Genomic DNA, 18752 nt, shown 5'->3' on the forward strand with positions numbered 1-18752 from the left:
CACGGATGGAAGGCGCGTGCTGTCACGTGTCTGTCGGTGGTCACATGGCCATAGGGGAGCGGTGATATCCTGTGTCTGGGCTCATGTATACAGATGAATGGGGTGGGACCCGACGAACAATTCACCCCAAATCGGTGCATGTGAACTCAATCACATCTGACAAAAAAAAAAAAAAAACTCAATCACATGATAATTAATACGTTAATATATCATGAAAAATCTCAAATTAATACATTAATGATAAATTTATTTCAAATTAATTTTTTGATCTTGAAAAATTTTAAAATGATACGTTTGTGTCAAATTTATTGTAAATTAATTTTTAAACACCAAAAACTCCAAATTAACACGGTTGTTACAAAATTTCCCTGCCTTATTGTACGTTAAATTGCGGATCCTAAATTGGTACACTCGTAACAAACATAAGATGAAAACTCCAAAACTAGTACGTCTGTCAACTTCTACATGTCATTCTATTCAGCAATTTAACAGTAAAATTTCGGATAAAATAATGAATAGTGAATTTGTTACAAATATGCTAATTTAGGATTTTACATGATTAAAAAAATTTATCACGAATACATTAGTTTGAGATATTTTATGATTAAAAAATTAATTTAGAATAAATTTATTTATCAGTTCAGGATTTTTCATTATATTAACTTTAATTAAAATTCCTATAATACAAAAAGAACGAGCAAGAAAAGAATTTCAGTTGCGTTACGATGGTGCAGAGAAAAGAGGAGAATGGGGTTGGGAAGGGCCCCACTCTGTCTTTTTTGATGGGTTGAAAAACCTGCATTTTGCCAAACTTCGACAGGCTGCAATAAATCTTTCTTTCTTATTTGACCAATTCGAGCAAACTGGCCCTCGACTCTCTGCATTTTTTAGCCAATCCTCGTTTCCAAGTTTAGTGACCTACAGAGAGATCTCCATTTGTTAGTTTCGGCTTCCAAACTTTTCCATCACTCGCTCCCACTGCTTTTGCTGCTATCCTGTTCAATTTCTTTCTTGAAGGGGAGATCAAGTGAGATCAATGGAGAGAAGTACAAAAAAACGACGCATCTGTGATTACTTTGCAACAGGGACATGCTCTTCTTGTAGTCACGGAATGGCTACTTCGTCCGGATATGACCACGAAGTATTCTTGAGTTTCAGAGGACCAGATGCTCGATCAGGTATTGCCGACGTCCTATACACTAATATGATAGGTAAGGGAATCCGCGTTTATAAGGACGACAAAAATCTCGGCAAGGGGCAAGAGTTTGTCCAAGAACTTCTCGAAGCAATTAATCAATCAAAGATCTCAATTCCTATCTTTTCCAAAAATTATGCGTCTAGCATATGGTGTCTCAAGGAGGTAGCGCAGATGGTCGAGTGCAAGAAATCTAAGGGACAAAAGATCATGCCCATTTTTTATGATGTGGATCCTAAAGAAGTTCGATACCAAACCGGGGGTTACGAAGAGGCCTTTCGTTCCCATGAAAAGAAGACGCGATATGACAAGAAGACTATAAGTGAGTGGAAGGCTGCCCTTAAAGAAGTATCGTTTGTACACGGATGGGACCTGCATAGCAAGGGGGAGAACAGGTGACCGTTTTTGGCATTTCATCTGATGTGGCTTATATCTTTACAATTATATGCATTTCAATTGCTTTCTTTTTCTACATATGTGTTAGATCGGTTGAAATTGAATTTTTTTTTTTCTGTTAAAGATCATGTTGCAGAAATCGCGCTAAATAATCGCTCAGTCCTGAATTTGTCCCTTTTTCATTTCAAACGACATATTTTTAGTTTACGTCACTCATTAACCCATAGTACCAGCGCTAATTCATGCACAATAAAAAAATAAATCCTCGAAGAGCACATGTCGGATAGGTCTGTAATTTTCAATTTGGTCTTGTCAGAATATAGGATGGTTGAACCCAATTTTCTAACTCGGCACCTTTTGACGTCATACAAACACCAGGCGAGAAGGAGAGTTTGCAAAAGAACTCACCGAGGAGGTTTTCAAAGAATTGAAAAAGGATTATTTGGCGGTATCTGATTACTTGGTCAGTGTCGACAACCAAGTGGATGCAATCATGGAAATGATAGGTGCTGAGACAAGTGAAACACGGATTATAGGAATCCATGGGATGGGTGGCATCGGAAAGACAACAATCGCCAAAATTATCTACAATAAGCTTTCAGACAACTTTAAGAACTGCTGCTTTCTTCGCGATATTCGAGAAACGTCAAAAAGTAAGGGCATTCAACGCTTGCAGGAACAGCTCATCTCTGACATCCTCAAAGAGAAATGTGTGGTTATAAAAGACAGTGATGAAGGGATTCGGACAATTAAAGAAAGGTTGTCCAATAAAATGGTCCTCCTCCTTCTCGATGATGCCGAAGAAGGGAATCATATATCCACACTTATAGGTAAGCGTGATTGGTTTGGCAAAGGGACCAAAATTATTATTACTACAAGAAACAAAGGTATTCTTGATGTTCCCGAGGTGGACAAGAGTTATGAGCTTAGCCTTATGAATCCCACTCGATCTCTTGAACTTTTTAGCAAACATGCTTTCGGAAGAGATACTCCTTGGGACGATTATATCGACCGATCCAAGAAGGCGGTAGAAATTGCTGGAGGTCTTCCGCTTGCTCTTGAGGTCATTGGTTCACGTTTGGGTCGCGTTGGAAAGGATAAGGATATGTGGGACGCCGAATTGGTGAAGCTTGAAAGAGTTCCTCGTGATGATGTTCGGAGTAAACTGAAAATAAGCTATGATGCATTAGATTCTTGGCAAAAGCTTATATTCCTCGATATAGCTTGTCTTTTCATTGGATATGACAAAGACATTCTGGTTCATTTCTGGGATGAATCTGATTTTTTCCCGATAGTAGACATGAAAGTTTTGCAGAACATGTCTTTGATAAAGATCAACGAGTATAATAAAGTATGGATGCACGACCAATTAAGAGACCTTGGAAGAGCAATGGTTCGTGAAGAAAGAGGCACGCAGAAGGAGAAGCAGAGTAGAGTGTGGGATCCCGAGGAAGGATTGGATTTGCTCACGAGACATAAGGTAAAATCATCCCCCTCCCCCGCATAAAAGTTTATGTTTTTTTTTTGGAATAAAAAGGCAGTTCCTTGTTGTATTGTCTAGCACCATTACGACTTCCTCAATCTTTTTTTCCCCCGTCTTCTTTTTAGCTCTTTTAAGATTATATGAATAATAGCACCGAACTCAATCGCTTAATAGAGTGGACTTGAATAAATGCGTTTCCCTTCAAATTTTTTGTTTTTAAATTTTCCCTTCGGACGGGGAGAAAAAGAATGATAGTACCGAACACAGCTGCCTAATATAGCGGATTTGAATAAATGCGTTCCCCTTCGATTTTTTTTTTTTTGTTATTAAATTTTTTCCTTTGGGCAGGGATGTAAAGAAGTGCAAGCTCTTCGTCTCAAGTTGGACCATGAGTGGGGGCGTCGTTTTACATACGAGGGCTTTGAGAGCCTGTCAAAGCTAAAATTCCTTGAAGTGGACGGTTGGGAAGGAAGTTTTCGTGCAGAAGATAAGCTTCTTTGGCACGGAAACCCATCAAATGGTCTTGAGAAGTCGGTTCTCGTCCCTCAACTACGTTGGCTTTCGTGGCCCGATATTCCCCCAACATTTAACATTGCAAATTTCTCCATGGAAAATGTGGTTATTCTTAATCTATCAAAGAGTACTATTAGGCATGATTGGAAAGGGTGGAGCCACATGCGGGTATGTCACATACTAGACGACACTTATTATTTCGTCTTATTGGATTCAAAAGTAACCTTTGCATGATTTTTCTTTTACAGACGATGAAGAGATTGAAAGTTCTGGATTTGTCCAACTGTAATAGGCTTGAGAGTTTACCAGACGATCCGGGTAGAGGTCTTACACGCCTGGAATACCTATCTCCGGCACAGTGCCACTCGTTGACGAGGCTTCCGATATCAATCGGAGAATTGACGTCGCTGATTGAGTTGGATATATCCTTGACGGGGATCGAAGAACTACCCCGTTCCATCGGAGAGTTGAGGAATTTGAAAGTGGTGAAGATGGGGTGCACTAACATAAGCAAAATACCCGACGCATTTTGGAATATTGGGAAGCTCGAACAAGTAGAAGCCTCCGGACGTTTCGGGCGTTTACATGGAAACATAGGTCCTGGCATCTACGAGAATAAATCCCTGAGCATCTTGAAATTGGAGCGGGCGGATATATCCAAACTACCGCGGCTTCCTGAAAGTCTTACTATTCTTCATTTGCGTGAATTGCGGATGGAGACGTTTCCAGATATCTCGAACCTCACTGATTTAAAGGAATTGGATCTGAGATTCGCCCGATCTGGTGATGGTGGGAAATCTAATGGGCTTGGGGAAGATTGGATACCACGGTGGATTGTGGACTTGACCAAACTGGAGTCCCTGAGCCTGAACTCTCATTACGTGGCCACCGTATCAACAGACCTTAGCCTCCCTCCTCATCTCAAGTCCCTTCACCTCGACTGCCCTAATCTCGGTCGCCTCCCGAGGCTTCCCTCAAGTTTATCCTCCTTAAGTTTGCAGCATTGCGAGTCACTTCGCTCATTGGAGGATCTACCGAATTTGAAGAATCTATCCTCCATATGTTTGGAGCATTGCGAGTCACTTCGCTCGATGGAGGATCTATCGAATTTGAAGAAACTATCATCTCTCAAGATTGTCCACTCTGGAATTGCAGAGATTCAAGGCCTTGGTTGTTTGGAGAACCTACGAGAATTGTCACTTGATAACCTTGAACGGTTGAAGGTACTACCTGATCTACGCAATTCAAACAAACTGAGGCGTCTTCACGTAACACATTGTGGTAATCTGGTCGAGATTGAAGGCGAACTACCACTGTCTTTGGATGACAGTGGATCTTTACAGAAGTTCCTGGATTTGTCGAGCTTTACAGAGCTGCGAGATGTTCGCATAGCCGGATTTGGTAAGCTGGTTGAGATTCAAGGCGAACTACCACAATCATTGGAAATATTGGAAATTCAATCTTGTGGATCTTTACAGAAGTTCCCTGATTTGTCGAGCTTGACAGGGCTGCGACGGTTTTCCCTAGGTGAATGTGGTGATCTGGTTGAGAGTCTATGGAAACTACCACAATCATTGGAAAATTTGAAGATTCGATCTTGTGGATCTTTACAGAAGTTCCCTGATTTGTCGAGCTTGACAGGGCTGCGATGGGTTTGCATAGAAGAATGTGGTGATCTGGATGAGATTCAAGGCGAACTTCCAGAGTCTTTGGAAATATTGGAGATTCGATCTTGTGGATCTTTAAAGAAGTTCCCTGATTTGTCGAGCTTGACAGGGCTGCAAGAGGTTTGCATAGAAGAATGTGGTGATCTGGTTGAGATTCAAGGCGAACTTCCAGAGTCTTTGGAATTATTGACGATTCGATCTTGTGGATCTTTACCGAAGTTCCCTGATTTGTCGAGCTTGACAGTGCTGCGATCGGTTTGCATAGAAGAATGTGGTAATCTGGATGAGATTCAAGGCGAACTACCACAATCATTGGAAATGTTGGAAATTCAATCTTGTGGATCTTTACAAAAGTTCCCTGATTTGCCGAGCTTGACAGGACTACGAAAGGTTGTAGTGAATGGTTGCCAGAAATTAAATGTGGAGGAAATTTCTTCTCTTTGCTCGGAGAAGTCGATCGAATTTTGTGATATGAGTCTGACCGACGTCATGAATCTGTATCTGCGGCACGAGAGAGGGAAATTTGAATCTGAACTGGAGGGAGAAGTGGACAAAACTGTATATGAAACTGAGGGAGAAGAAGACGAGGAATAATTGCATATTCTCTTGAAAGCTTCTTGATGCACGACCACAAATTGTTTCCTCGTGCTCAAATTTTAAACAAATTGAGGTAACTTATTTCATCTGACTATCAATGTTCTCCCTTTTCTGCAATCAAAGTCTTTCACATATATGAACAGAGAAGTTTCAGATGCACTTTTCAATTACCTTTTCACAAGTTGATGACTGAAAATCTGATGAAGGTATCGAAATTATGATAGCTCTGTACAACCATAAGTTCTTAAATATGCACAAATATTCGTCCTCTTTCCCTAGTTTGGTTTTTTCTTTTTTAGCTATATTTTCTTTGGATGGTTTCTCCTTGCTTTTGTGTTTCCCAGCTGGAGGTATGCATGTCGATTGCATCTTTTCTATTTGATATGTAACAAATCATTAGAGATCACTGTCAATTTGCTGCTTCACATATTTCAAAGTTGATAACCTTGCTTGGCGTTGGAGATAACTTCATTACACGGCGAACAATTTGATGGAATGTGTGTTGGAAGGCCATATAACTATGGTTCTTATCCTGGAACTTTACAGCATAATTAACTCATCGATGTTTAGACAAAAAAAAAAAAAAAGACATTCATTGATGCAACTGTGAAGAAGCAGGCACTCTGTATTGATATGCTTATGCTCAGTTCATTTTCCAGGAAAGGTGTGCTTCTTACTGGGATTTGCAAATGTTAGGGAGAAGTTATAAAATGAGGAAAGGCGAATTTCCCTTCGGTAGCGGCATCAATAGTTGGCGCAGCAAAACTTCCATCTGTGACAAGAGAGAGGAGCTACCTAGCTTCTCCAAGGTATCATAAATCATCTCACAGTCAAAGGCTAGTCTTTCAGTATTACTGGTGAGTAGGACATATGATAAGATTCATCTCCATTATGGCCTACAACTTCTAGAAATGGTTATGCCTAGGTGATTATCAGAAATAGAAGCCCTTCCATTCACCTAAAGCTATGCTAGAGGAATCTTTTAGGTTTTAAGATGGACAAGAAGTGCTATGGGAGATATCTCAAATGACCAGCCTTTTTGCTGGTTGGTTTCTAATGTTGCCGAGAGGAATTAGAGTTCGAGAAACTTACAGAAATCTTTCTGTGCAGGGAGCTGTAGCTCATTGGGCAGCTGCACAAATGAAGATTGAATAAAGGGAAATGAAGATGACATTTAATGTCGACTAAATTCCCGTTCACAATCTTGGGGGTGGTAAACTGTGGATTCATTTGTAGAGACAGAAACGTGAAGATTAGTGAGGGAAGTCATTGCCTGTGGATGAAATTGTAAATCTGTTGAGCTTGATGTGAAGCTTCAGTTGAATCTTTTGCCCTTCTTTTCCAGAGAAGAGAAACCATTAGGGCAGGGCAGAGGGACTCGTCGTGCAATATGGGGCATCGTATAATGTTTTTGGGGGGTCAAAGGGCTATTTAAGCAAAACTGATTGTTGATTAATCTTTTTTGTGGGGCCATAAGAATGAACATTGCACTTCATCTGCACGTGTGTTCTCTTCATTGATATTCAATAGAACTTTCTTATCAGTTCCCAAATATTCTTTAACCATGAAAAACTTGAAGGTCTTGTCCGGATGGGGAGAAAAATTTGTGTGTGCTTGAAGAAGTGTATAGAGAGAGGCTTATCAGTTCCCATATGGTCTTAGTTGCGCCTGCTAAACCAGTTCATGGACCTTTCCATGTGAAAATGGTACTCAAGGTAGTCTTACTCATGAGCATGATAGGCACAAATTGTTGTAAAGTTGACCATCGCCAAAATTATCTACAATCAGTTTTCACATTTTGAGCACTGTTGCTTTGTTTCTAACAATTTGATACTTTAGAGCTCAAGGGCACTCAGTACTTGCAGAATCAACTCATCTCCTATCTCCAGAAAAGGAAATTGACTGAACAGGTAATGTTAATGAAGGGATCAATTTTACCAAACAAAAAAATGAGGGGATTGATACAATTAAAGAGAGACTATCTAGTAAAAGTGTTCTCTTCCATTTCATGATTTAGACCAAAAGAAACAATTGAATGCACTCGTGGGAAATATCTATGATATTCAGGCACACTGAATTCTTCAATGCTAAATATTGATCACTAAAGGATCTCAAAATTCTTAGTGCTTTGCATTGTTCATTGATGAAGATAATCTCTTACATTTGTCATTTGACATCTCTACCAAGGCCATCTTTCAAAAGCACCATAATACACAACTTTCCCTATCGACTGGAGCCCTTACAAGCCTTGAATACTTGTCTTTGAAGACAAATGTAGATGTGCATAGAGGCATCCTGACTCGGATGGCAATCTGCAATCGCTACTAGAGTTCGATGTCTCCTGCACGTGCATTAAAGAGCTACCTGACTCAATGGGAAACATGAAAAGTTAGAAACAAGTGAGGGCGAATAACCGTTCCAATGGAAAGATACCTAGTGCCTTATGGTTGCTTTAAAAGCTTGGAGAACTAAATGCAGCACACGCTGAAAGCTTGCCACTTGAAATTATAAATGACATTTGCAGATTCTGCCTTGAAATTGACTACGATCAAAGCATACCGAAGTGCCATGGCTTCCGGAAAGTCTCGTCGGTTTACACATTTATACATCGATGACAACATTTCCAAATTTCTCAAACCCGACAAGTTTGAATAACTTGTATTTGGCCATTCGATTGGATCCTTACCCGTTGAACAATTGCCATGGTGCATTGTCATATCAAATAAACTAGAGTCTTTGACTTTGTTGTCTTATGTTGCGACCACCTTATCAATAGATATTGATTAGCTTTCTCAACTCAAAAGACGAGAACTCCAGTGCGCTAATTTGTTGTGCCTCCCAAAGCTTCCCTCGAGTTTTTTTGTTCAATCTTGCTGGTGGATGAGAATAGTGATGAATCTCCCAAACTTGAAAAGATTGTCAGAACTAGGAATGGAGAATTTTGCAATAGCAGAGATTATCGTAGTAATGTGGATTTTGGGGAATCTACGAATTCTGGAGCTCTTCAATCCCGAAAAAGGGTGATTTTCCCTAATCCAACTCGTTTAAAAAGTTGGAAGTCAGTTGCACTAGAATATTATAGTAATGTGGATTTTGCTCATCACAAACTACCAGAATCTCTAGAAGAATTGTTGATTGAAGGCCTTGACATCCTCAATGTAAGTTGATCGGGTTGGAGCACTTAGCAGAGAGAGTATAACACGTGAGGCCCGACTGTTTCAACTTGAAGAGGTTCAAATGATGCGATGTCCGGCATTGCTTAGGAGAATCAACCATTTCTCAAAAAATTTAAGATGACATGCTCTGCAGTGGAGTGCAATTTCAAATAAGAAGTGCATGCGATTCTTGAAAGGTCCTGCATTTACAACCGGATCCGTTGTCCAGGAAGCTTTGAGACTTAAAAAAATTGCTTATTGCCCTATGTCATTTCAGCACGACATTCGTTATTGTCATTCCTAGAATCGTTTTTTTTTAATACTAAATTAGGATCACAATTTGGTAAGTCAACTTGAGACTTGAACCCTTGCATAGTTAGTTACTCGCCATGTTTGCAACCACTTTCTACCTTAAGATGGATGGCTGTAAACTACTCATGAAATGGGATAATGGTTTCTTTCGATCTATTTCATGAGCTCGATGTGCTTTAGGTATATTCTCTTTTGATGGTTTTGGTTGGTGAAATTAAGTTGCCGACATATTTAAAAAAAAAAAAGGTCAAATTGATGCTAGTTTTACTACATTCAAGTGCATTAATTTTGTCAATTTGCACGTTGATCTCTTATGTGAGATCTTGGAAATCTACTGGATTGTACTGTAAATTTGAAGCCGATATCCATACCTCGTTAAATTTGTTACACCTTAAACAACGAAGGGCATACTCAAATGTGTAGGCTGTAATCGGGGACGGAAGCTCTGTCATTCACCTTCTGGTTATACTAAGAACGGAGCTTCAGGAAAAAAAATCTCTCCCCGACGAAAGCACTATATGATGACTTGAATTGAGCTTTTCTCTCGATAACAACAAAGAGAAATTTACATGATCTTTACGTGCGGGTAAACCGTGGCTAACTCGGTTAATGCGTAGAATTGACAGCCAAACTCATCAAGTAAAAAAAAATATAAATTTGACGACAATATATCTTTTTCTAACACTTTGGTTTTGTACTCTAGCTTTTTTACCTTGACGTACAAACTCTTTAACTTATCATAAGGTGTCGAGGGCTTAGCTGGTCTCTTGCACAATGTGCTTTGAATGGTAACAGTTGCTAGCAATATATCTTTCGAAATGATGAAGGGAATTTAGTTTTTCAGGTTTCCACTAATGCTAATTCCTGTATGTCAGAAAAAAAGAGGGTAAAATCTTACAACTATCGTCCCAAAGGCTGATCAGTGGAAATGATGCAAGACAAGGTCATCGTCTGTTCCCAAGATGGCTTGATTTAACGGTTAATCTGCATGACTCCCTTCTCTCAAATGAAACCACCCACGACGAGAGCACTACCAATGCACGCAATAACCAACCATGTTCGAGCTCACGTGGTCCTGCTTCGCCGCTCATTCACGACTCAGGCCCCTCGATCGAACGCCATCATCATGGTCCGTCGGACCAACGCTAGACGAGATGAGACCCGCGATCGTCGAGGATGTCATCGATCAGGTTGTGCCAAGAAACAACACCGCTCCACCGCGGCGACGAGAAAACAAACACAAATGAAATGAATCTGTACAGCCCCGTGGAATACAGATGTGGCCCATGTACGAGAGAAGCTGGACTTATGGAGCAAAGACAAAAACCAGCATGAGGCGCGACGCACGTTGGGACAGAAAATTGACTCCTCCGTACGTTTAGGTGGGTTTGATTCAGCATTTGAAATGAGCTTTGAAGAAATGCAAATACTTTCTATCTAAAGGAATTTAGGAAAATACTAGTTGTGTTTGGTAAGATCACATTTGAAAATGAGCTTTGGATTGAATGGCGTTTGGTAAAAATAATATTTCAAAAGGGCTTTAAATGTAATTTTTTAACTTTTAATTAAAAAATTATCCATACCGGCGAAGAAGATAAACAATGAAAAGGGAGGCAAAATTGAAAATATAGGGAATTGATAAGGTTAGTTTTGGAAGGAAAAAAATCTTGTAGCAATTGGCAAAATGTTGAAAGCCAATGCTGACCCCATCAACATTGGGCTTTCAGCTTTTCCAATACCAGCATTTAGTCAAATGCTGGCTTAAAGCTGAACCAAATACTTCAACATTCTTTTAATGGGTTTCGGGGGCTGAAAGCCCCTTTGGGATTGCTAAATCAAACACATCGAACAAGCCTGCATCTGTATTCTATGTGGAGGCAGGCGGAGGCAGGTAGAGATGGAGGTGGGCGGGTAGAGATGGGGGTGGTCAAGCGGCAATGGGGGGCGGCAAATGGCGAGCAAGCGGCGCGCGGGGGCAATGAGTAATAATAAGAAATTTGTAAAAAAATTGATTTTTTTAAGAAAAATATAAAAAAATTAATTGCTTGTCTTAGTAATATCATTTTTCTTAATAAATTATAAGAAACAAGTATTCTATGATTTGGTTAAATATAAAAGTATATAAGTAATGCGGATCGGGTTGGATATAGATCATTAAACTTGTACTGTATGAAAATAGGTCAAAACGGATTAAATGAGTTAATATGGATCGAACTATATTCAACCCGTCCCAAATCCGATCTGACCCGTCCATTTGACATCTCTAGATTTTATCGAGTCTGGTAAACAAAACTACAGGTCCAAGATTAGATTGACAGGTAAAGTTATGAACGCATTCAGTCAACAGAAATCACGAAGTTGTATTTACAAGTACGACTCGTTCAACTTCGCCCAACTTACATTCAGAGTGAATTTGAGTAGAGAGCTCCTATGCGTCTTGTGATGGATATGGACAACAGATCGATTGAATGCATTTCACGGCCGTCATCACAGAGGTCCCTGATGATCTTTGAGAAACCAGGTGCTGACCCAGGAGCATTTTAACTCAAGTTGCTCTTGGCATCGGAGTCTGAAGGCAGCCTCAATGCAGCAGCAGAAGGATTCCTGGAAAGCATTAGATTTCCATTGACATCTTCACCTCCATATTCCTTCAATCGTGGGTCCGTGACGATTTTGCACGATCTCCATGTTTCAGCCATTAATCCCACACCATAGTAGACTACATGGTCCGCGATGCTGTTGCCAGTTACCGATCTGCAGAGACGCGCACTCTCATCAGTCATCAATATATTCCTGGTAACAAAGGACTGATATTCTCAAAAACAAGCCGGTCTGTCTCATGACTTATTGCAGCTAGAATGACAAATCTACAAACTAATTGCTTGAACGAGTAGCTTCAACTGAAACTACCTCATTACCTGCTGCATGATGGATCTTCGCCAGAGCTATCACAAACTTTCTCAACCTGATAAACCAGACTACCAAATCCTATATTGTACAGCCATACCTACAACAAAGGGGACAGTCGAATTACTTGTGAACACAGCAAAGATTATGACTAGTCATCAGAGAAGCATGTGGAATCAAATCATTTTCTCATTATCACATATCAATATGTTTATCCGCAGCTGTCTTTGAGCTAGTCACCAATAATCATAAGCATTAGTAGACTTACAATATTTGAAACGTGTATAATTGACAGACCTTAAGACTAGGTCATCAGAGAGAGAGAGAGTATATATATAGTAAACATTATTACGCGTCTCAAACTTTGCAATCGCGAAAGTACTCATGATTGCTCTTGCAGGAATGAGAGTTACTCAAGTATATCTGAAAAGTCATGAGTGCTACGAACTACCTTGCTTTGCTAAGAAGATAAAAAACAAGACAGTTACATTTGATAGGCTGAACAAAGAGAGAGTACATACATTGTTGAAATAAATGAGAATTCACCGGTTAGATAGGTTGAAAGAAATGAAAGCAATCGTTAAATTCAGTCAGCGACAATTCCCCGTAATTTACATGATATTCCGTCAAGATCAAAGCCTTACCTCTCTAGGGAAGTGATGGTAGGTCTTCTGTGGGAACCGAGAATAGTACGGAGGCAAATGAGGCACAATATCATGTCCATTAGTAATACGTATTGAATGTGGCACGCGGTCACTGTAGTAAGACGCAAATGCTGCATTGCCAATACGAGGTTGTCCAAATGTTAAAACCTGAACATTTCGTGCTTCATGATTGACCTGGAAATGAAGTGTCCCCAGTTATATAAGCAAATCAAGCGAATGCTAGAACTGAAAAAACAGACTCAGCACACAAAATTAGACAGCCATATAACTTGAATGTTAACACATCAATAGCCCTTTCTGGACCATAAAAGAACACTGCGCATCAATAACGATATATCGCATATCTCATACAATGGTGATAACTAGAACGGTCCTTTCTTACCATGAGGGTAATGGTGATAACTAGAACGGTCCTTTCTTACCATGAGGGTCGAAGGTCTAGTCTTATTCTGTCAAGAACCCATCCATAAGTTTCCCGACACCAAACCCCACACACACGCTAAAGCCAACCCACCCTCAGCCCCAAGAAAAGGTGCCAATAATATGGAATAGTGCGATTGGGGGTGAATTTACAAACAAGGCACATTTAAATGAGGCCACAAGAAGCAATTGGCTATTGGTAGCATGAGTCACATCCTGCTAATGACATAAACAAAAATTCCAGGTTCATGATCAACATGCCCCTTGAACTCCTTGAACTCCAAGACTTACTGTCGTAAATAGCGAAGAAGAAACTAAATCGAAAATAGGGCCACGATACATGGGCATGATGTCACAATCAGCGAAGAACAAATTTTAGCAAGAAACCCGAAAACAAAAGTGAAATGTTAAATCATTGGTGTTAGGACGATATATAGCTGCTACTAATACTGCGAGAAAAGGTATGGTCTAAAGTTTGCGCAACCTATGATCCTATCACTGGCCACATGAAAGTTTGACTCTCAAAAAATCACCACTTGTCATGGAGAGAGAACCAATGGGACATGACTTTGGGGTGGGTACCCTTTCTGGTACCAGTTCATCAACAGGTGCCTATAAAAGTCACTCGACTATTCTATATAATACAGCTGAGACAAAGGCAAAGTTTGGACATACTGGAATTGGCTCCAGCCAACCAATAACATATATGGCCCAGTAGTGCGACTGAAGAGGAGCTGCTTCATTTGATTAGAGAGAGACAAACAGAGAGAACTCAAAACACAATTTAGGATTGATATATAATCTATTTTAAAATGTATTAGCACTTTAAGATTACATGACTTAAGTTTGTGTTTCAAGTGCCTAAAAAAGTCATATGTCCGCACAATAAACATATCAACAATCCCATAGATTTTCCAGCAAGTAGAAATTGTAATGAATATTTGGATACCTTTACCCACTAAATTTAATTATTCAATCAAATCAAAGCTCCAAAGCTTAACATGTACGACTCAATTCGCACAACTGATACTTCTATGATAGGTTGTTTGTGTAAAAGGACTGTTAGTACCCCATTCTGCTTGTGTTTTGTCTATGGGTTGAATTTGCCAAAAACGTAAGAATACAAGATGCTTAGTATGACGAGTTGTAAATATAAATATGAGAGCCATAGAGAGTTCAAGATCCACATAAAGAGTCTAGACTCCTAACAGACCAAAACTGAACAGTTGGAAGAACATGATAGAAAAGAAACCAATGAAATGCCATCCATAAGAAATTTTTTTTCAATTTATCTTACCACAAGATCAAGTCCGCAGAAGGATGCCATAGCCCCTCCCATAGAATGCCCTGTCACCATAACGTTGATGTCTCCATATAAATCCTTGGCTCTCATAACAGCATCCAAAATACCAGGTCGAATTGTCGTATTGTGATAAGCATAATAAAATCCATGATGAACCTAAGCAACAATCGATAGAGTGAGACTGTAACTCAATCCAAATCAGAAGTATCCAGAGGTTGCAAGAGGCTTATCATCTCCGGAACTCACCATGGCACCAGGCATGCCAGGGTAATTTATGTCAAGCTGTTTCCAATAGAGATCTTCAACCCAATTCTGTATGCTGTAGACATAAGTACAAGTAATCACTGACGGAAAAGCTCAAATGATAAAGAGACATGACAAAGTTTTTCACAAAACAAAATAAGTAAAGTATGTGATCTCCTAGTGACTCCATCTAAAATTACAAGAAAGTAACTTTAGTTTCTTGGTGGGAATGATTCATCCTTTTTCCATTCGAATGGATAGCGGACCCATGTGCCTTGTGTACGCATTCATTGAGGCTTCTCTTGTTAGCTTAAATTTTCATGAAATCCTTTGCATGTCAGTTGTAAGGGGAAGGATTGCTAAAGTGAACATGCATACCTATGTTCTTGAGTTCCTCTGAAAGCTATAACCATAGCATTAAGGTCCTTGGCCACCCCAACATATGCCTACAGGTATATATTCATGGTTTAGATTAGAGAACAATTAGATGCAATTCAAACATAGAGGTATCACAAGCATCCAAATTGATAGGCCATTGTAACATGAACTATATACCTGTAAGCAGTGCTGAACATCAACTATCAGTTCAATGACTTCGAACCCCTGCTTTCAGATCAAAAAGGCATTAATAACCAGTTCAGAAGCTCCTAAGACAAGCCAGCATATGCACACAAAAATCTCATCTCAAGAATTGGCTCTTTAATATGGAGGATCCATTCTTTACGTAACTTTAGCAACAATGCTACATTAAAATGTAGTCAAACTACCTTGGTCTTTCCATCACATCTAGAACATGTCCAACTAATAAGTTCCGTCAAATCTGACATGTAAACCTGCAATATAAAGCTTTGCATTAAATTTCAATTTTATTGTATTGAAATGGTGAAACCTGATGCAACAACAACAAGCTCTTGGTAAATGTGAATTTTTTTTCAAAAAATACTTACGGCAGATGCATATTCCACCAATATCGTGGCAAGAGTGTGATTGTAAACAGCTTTATGAGCCTTGGACCTCACTCTAAGTTCTGCATTTACCAGTAGAGAAATGTCACATTGAAATGGGGTCACAAACTCATTCAATACAAGCAATGATGCAAGGTCCTTGTGTCTATTTCAAGCTATTTTAACGAATCAAGTGAGGGGAACACTTTCAGGAAACATCAACTGAAAACAATATTCAGTACATTTTTGCAGTCCTTCTCCGTGAACAGAAACAATTATTTACACAATCCAATACTATGAAAGGTGGTTAAGTAAACAACATAAGGCCCCCCTTTCCCACAAAGCTACTCCACTAAAACCTAAAGGCCACAGTCCACTACTCAACTGGACTAAAGCTGAATAGCCGCTGTTCGATCACTGTGAGCAATCAACAGATTTTATCCCCAAAGCAGGAACAGCAGAAGGAGATTTCCATCAAACAAATATAAGGAAATTCTATCAATCTGACCATATTTCAGGCGTAGAATTGCCCCGAACTCGGTAAACTAAGAGTTTAACAAAACCAACCAAATATAACACAGCGCTCGAAACAGTTATATGCTCGGAAAACATTCAACTGTGCACCCGAGGGATCGTTCAGCCATAGTTTGCCCCATTCAAACAGGCACCACAGCTCCACGACACAGTAAACGATTCCCCCCAACCCTGTAATACCTAATCCGCCAAATTCACAATACAATTCTCACTGTCCAAGCTCAAAACCAGCGTACTCAATCCTAGAGCCTGTCTATTGGCACCTTATCACTATCAAAACACCCAATCCGAATTGACTCAAGAGGATCAGAGCCAGTAACTGATGCATGGACGCCAATTGCAATTTACCTCTCGCCCCACTTGCGGCAATCAAGCACGTCAGAACCATCAACCTCAACCACGACCCGCTCCGCTCCATACTCTGCAAGAGAAACGGATCGAACAGCGTCATAGAGGGGGGGAAAAAAAAAAACGAAATCGCGCCAGGAAAAAAAAAAAAACTCAATCTCTGCACCTTTCATATACGCAAACGCTTACAAGCAATCAAATGGCGCGATCGCCCGCCGAGATAGAGAGAGATTGATTGCGAATACGTTCGAATTCAATCTCGATTCTGGTCTCCCCAGGTTAGTGGATTTTATGGCGATTTTGGCGATGGATGGGTGATAGAAAGCTACGGCGATTTGGGGCAAACCAAGCGGACGACGACGAGTTTACATATTTCCTGATTTGCCCCCGGGATCTTCTTCCGTTGGCGGGCACGTAGGGCGTCGCGTTCGGTGATTTCGTCGTTTGCGAGAGGGCAATGAAGGAAGTTTGGCTAAAATCGGGCCGTTGAGGAAGACGGCGCGGCGATTTCTTCTGTCGTATTTTAGCCCCACCGAGAGAAGGACACGGGCTTTTAGACAAATTTGGGTTTCCCTCGATGTCTCCATGTTGGCAATTTGACTCGGCTTTTGGTTCATTTAGTTGGTTCAAACTAGAATCCCATAAAATACACAAAAATTAATTTTTAATATCCGTGGAGGTATATGAAAATGCAAATACTACTTCAATTAAATATTTTTCGAATTCAAGCTCGAATTGATCTAATAACTCAAATTATTCAAATTTGAAAAGAATATAGTTAAACTCTGATAACTAGTGAGTGGAGCTTAATTGAGAATTATGGTAGGGGCAAGCACTTGAGACCGGTCGGATCGGAAACCGCCGGGACTGGACCCAATCGATGGTCCGATTTTCGGTTCCAAAGGGTGGTAGTCCGGTTTTCGATCCTTAAAAATGTAACCGGTAGTCGGGCGATCCGGTTCCCTATTTTGGGGTACAGGACTGGACCAGGTCAATCGATTATAATTATATTTTTAAAAAAATTTAAACGTATCCTAGTTCTTATCTAATGTTTCCGTGGCCTCTCCCTCTCGTCGCGTCTCGGCCTTGCCTTCCTTAGCATTTCGCCCTCTTTCTTAGTTGATCTGTGCCTTTCGAGATGATCTGTCCTTCGAGACAAAGAACCGCTTTTAGAGTCCAAGCACGAGCATCATCAATGCAAGTTTTTTCTTATGCCTCTATGGGTGCTGAGAGAACTTTCTTTTATCTAATGTTGGATCTATCTGCACCTTGCATGTGATCTCTACTGGATTGCTTATGTTAATTTGCAAAGGATGCATCAACGAGAATGCTGGGTCGATAGCGAGTTTTGATGGGTCACTCCTTAAACTTCAAATCATTTTTGCTGCAAACATCTTTTTTGATTTCTTTACTGCCCAAGTGCTGATCCAGATTCAAGTTCTCAAAATCTCATGTTTATGCTTCCAATGACAGCGAATGGAAGCATGGAGATCATAGCAAAAGGCAGAGGAGATAGGTGTACTATGGATCACCATTCAACTTACTGGGATTCGGGAGTGAAAGAGACCGAATGAAATTCTATAGTTTATTACCGGTCCTATTAGACCGCTCGTGAACCGGATTGGACCAATGGTCCTGGGAAGGTTCCTATGACCGTCGGTCCGGTCTCCGGTTTCTAATTCTTGAGGGGAAACGGATTGGATCGAGAACCGCTCACCTCTGATTTAGAATTGATAATCGCCTTCAAAATTGCGGCATTATCACATTCCATAATTGATCGATATTATATGCGAGTTGTACGAACATCGAGATTGAGTACTAAACACGTAATAGAATACCAAAAAAAAACATAAAAATGTCCATCAACTTTGAGAAAGTAATATGATGTTTTCACGGGCTATCTGTGATGTAAAAAGAGTTTGCAACCTCCAAAAATAAGTCATGAAATGTACATTTTAAGAAGGCAAAGAGCGTGAATGAATTTTTTCTTTTTATATATCGCATTTAACTTGCATTAATGCCATAAATAAGAACATTAACGTGCGTGCGGCGTGTGCTATATTCGGGGGC

At 40.1% G+C, this 18752-nt stretch overlaps 2 protein-coding genes and 1 long non-coding RNA gene across 7 annotated transcripts; 2 read left to right on the top strand and 1 right to left on the bottom strand.

The window, feature by feature from the left end:
* The first annotated feature begins 1111 nt into the window (after nucleotides 1-1111).
* LOC115733514 (disease resistance protein L6-like) lies at nucleotides 1112-4433 on the top strand. Its single transcript, XM_048277931.1, has 5 exons — nucleotides 1112-1590; nucleotides 1970-3071; nucleotides 3423-3755; nucleotides 3836-4268; nucleotides 4357-4433. Exons 1-5 carry the CDS (start codon nucleotides 1112-1114, stop codon nucleotides 4431-4433), a joined length of 2424 nt encoding a protein of 807 aa, XP_048133888.1.
* Nucleotides 4434-4478: 45 nt separating this feature from the next.
* On the top strand, nucleotides 4479-5425 carry LOC125313587. The gene is made up of 4 exons (XR_007197249.1): nucleotides 4479-4580; nucleotides 4658-4810; nucleotides 4994-5103; nucleotides 5373-5425. It is a non-coding gene; the product is annotated as an uncharacterized LOC125313587 (long non-coding RNA).
* A 6295-nt stretch (nucleotides 5426-11720) lies between these two features.
* On the bottom strand, nucleotides 11721-17061 carry LOC115733510 (lipase-like). 5 transcript variants are annotated; one of them, XM_048273250.1, is made up of 12 exons: nucleotides 16872-17061; nucleotides 16683-16755; nucleotides 16425-16514; nucleotides 15804-15883; nucleotides 15624-15689; nucleotides 15412-15459; nucleotides 15235-15302; nucleotides 14860-14932; nucleotides 14608-14769; nucleotides 12870-13064; nucleotides 12237-12325; nucleotides 11721-12072 (listed from the first exon to the last, which is right to left on the bottom strand). In XM_048273250.1, exons 2-12 carry the CDS (start codon nucleotides 16750-16752, stop codon nucleotides 11859-11861), a joined length of 1155 nt encoding a protein of 384 aa, XP_048129207.1. In that variant the 5' UTR covers nucleotides 16753-16755; nucleotides 16872-17061; the 3' UTR covers nucleotides 11721-11858. The 5 variants fall into 5 exon arrangements, with proteins under 5 accessions (XP_048129207.1, XP_048129206.1, XP_048129210.1 ...); XM_048273249.1 differs by having other exon boundaries at nucleotides 16849-17061; XM_048273254.1 differs by having other exon boundaries at nucleotides 11979-12171; nucleotides 16849-17061.
* Nucleotides 17062-18752: the final 1691 nt, after the last annotated feature.

This window comes from Rhodamnia argentea, chromosome 1 (assembly GCF_020921035.1).
Source record: "Rhodamnia argentea isolate NSW1041297 chromosome 1, ASM2092103v1, whole genome shotgun sequence".
Classification (NCBI taxonomy): Eukaryota; Viridiplantae; Streptophyta; class Magnoliopsida; order Myrtales; family Myrtaceae; genus Rhodamnia; species Rhodamnia argentea.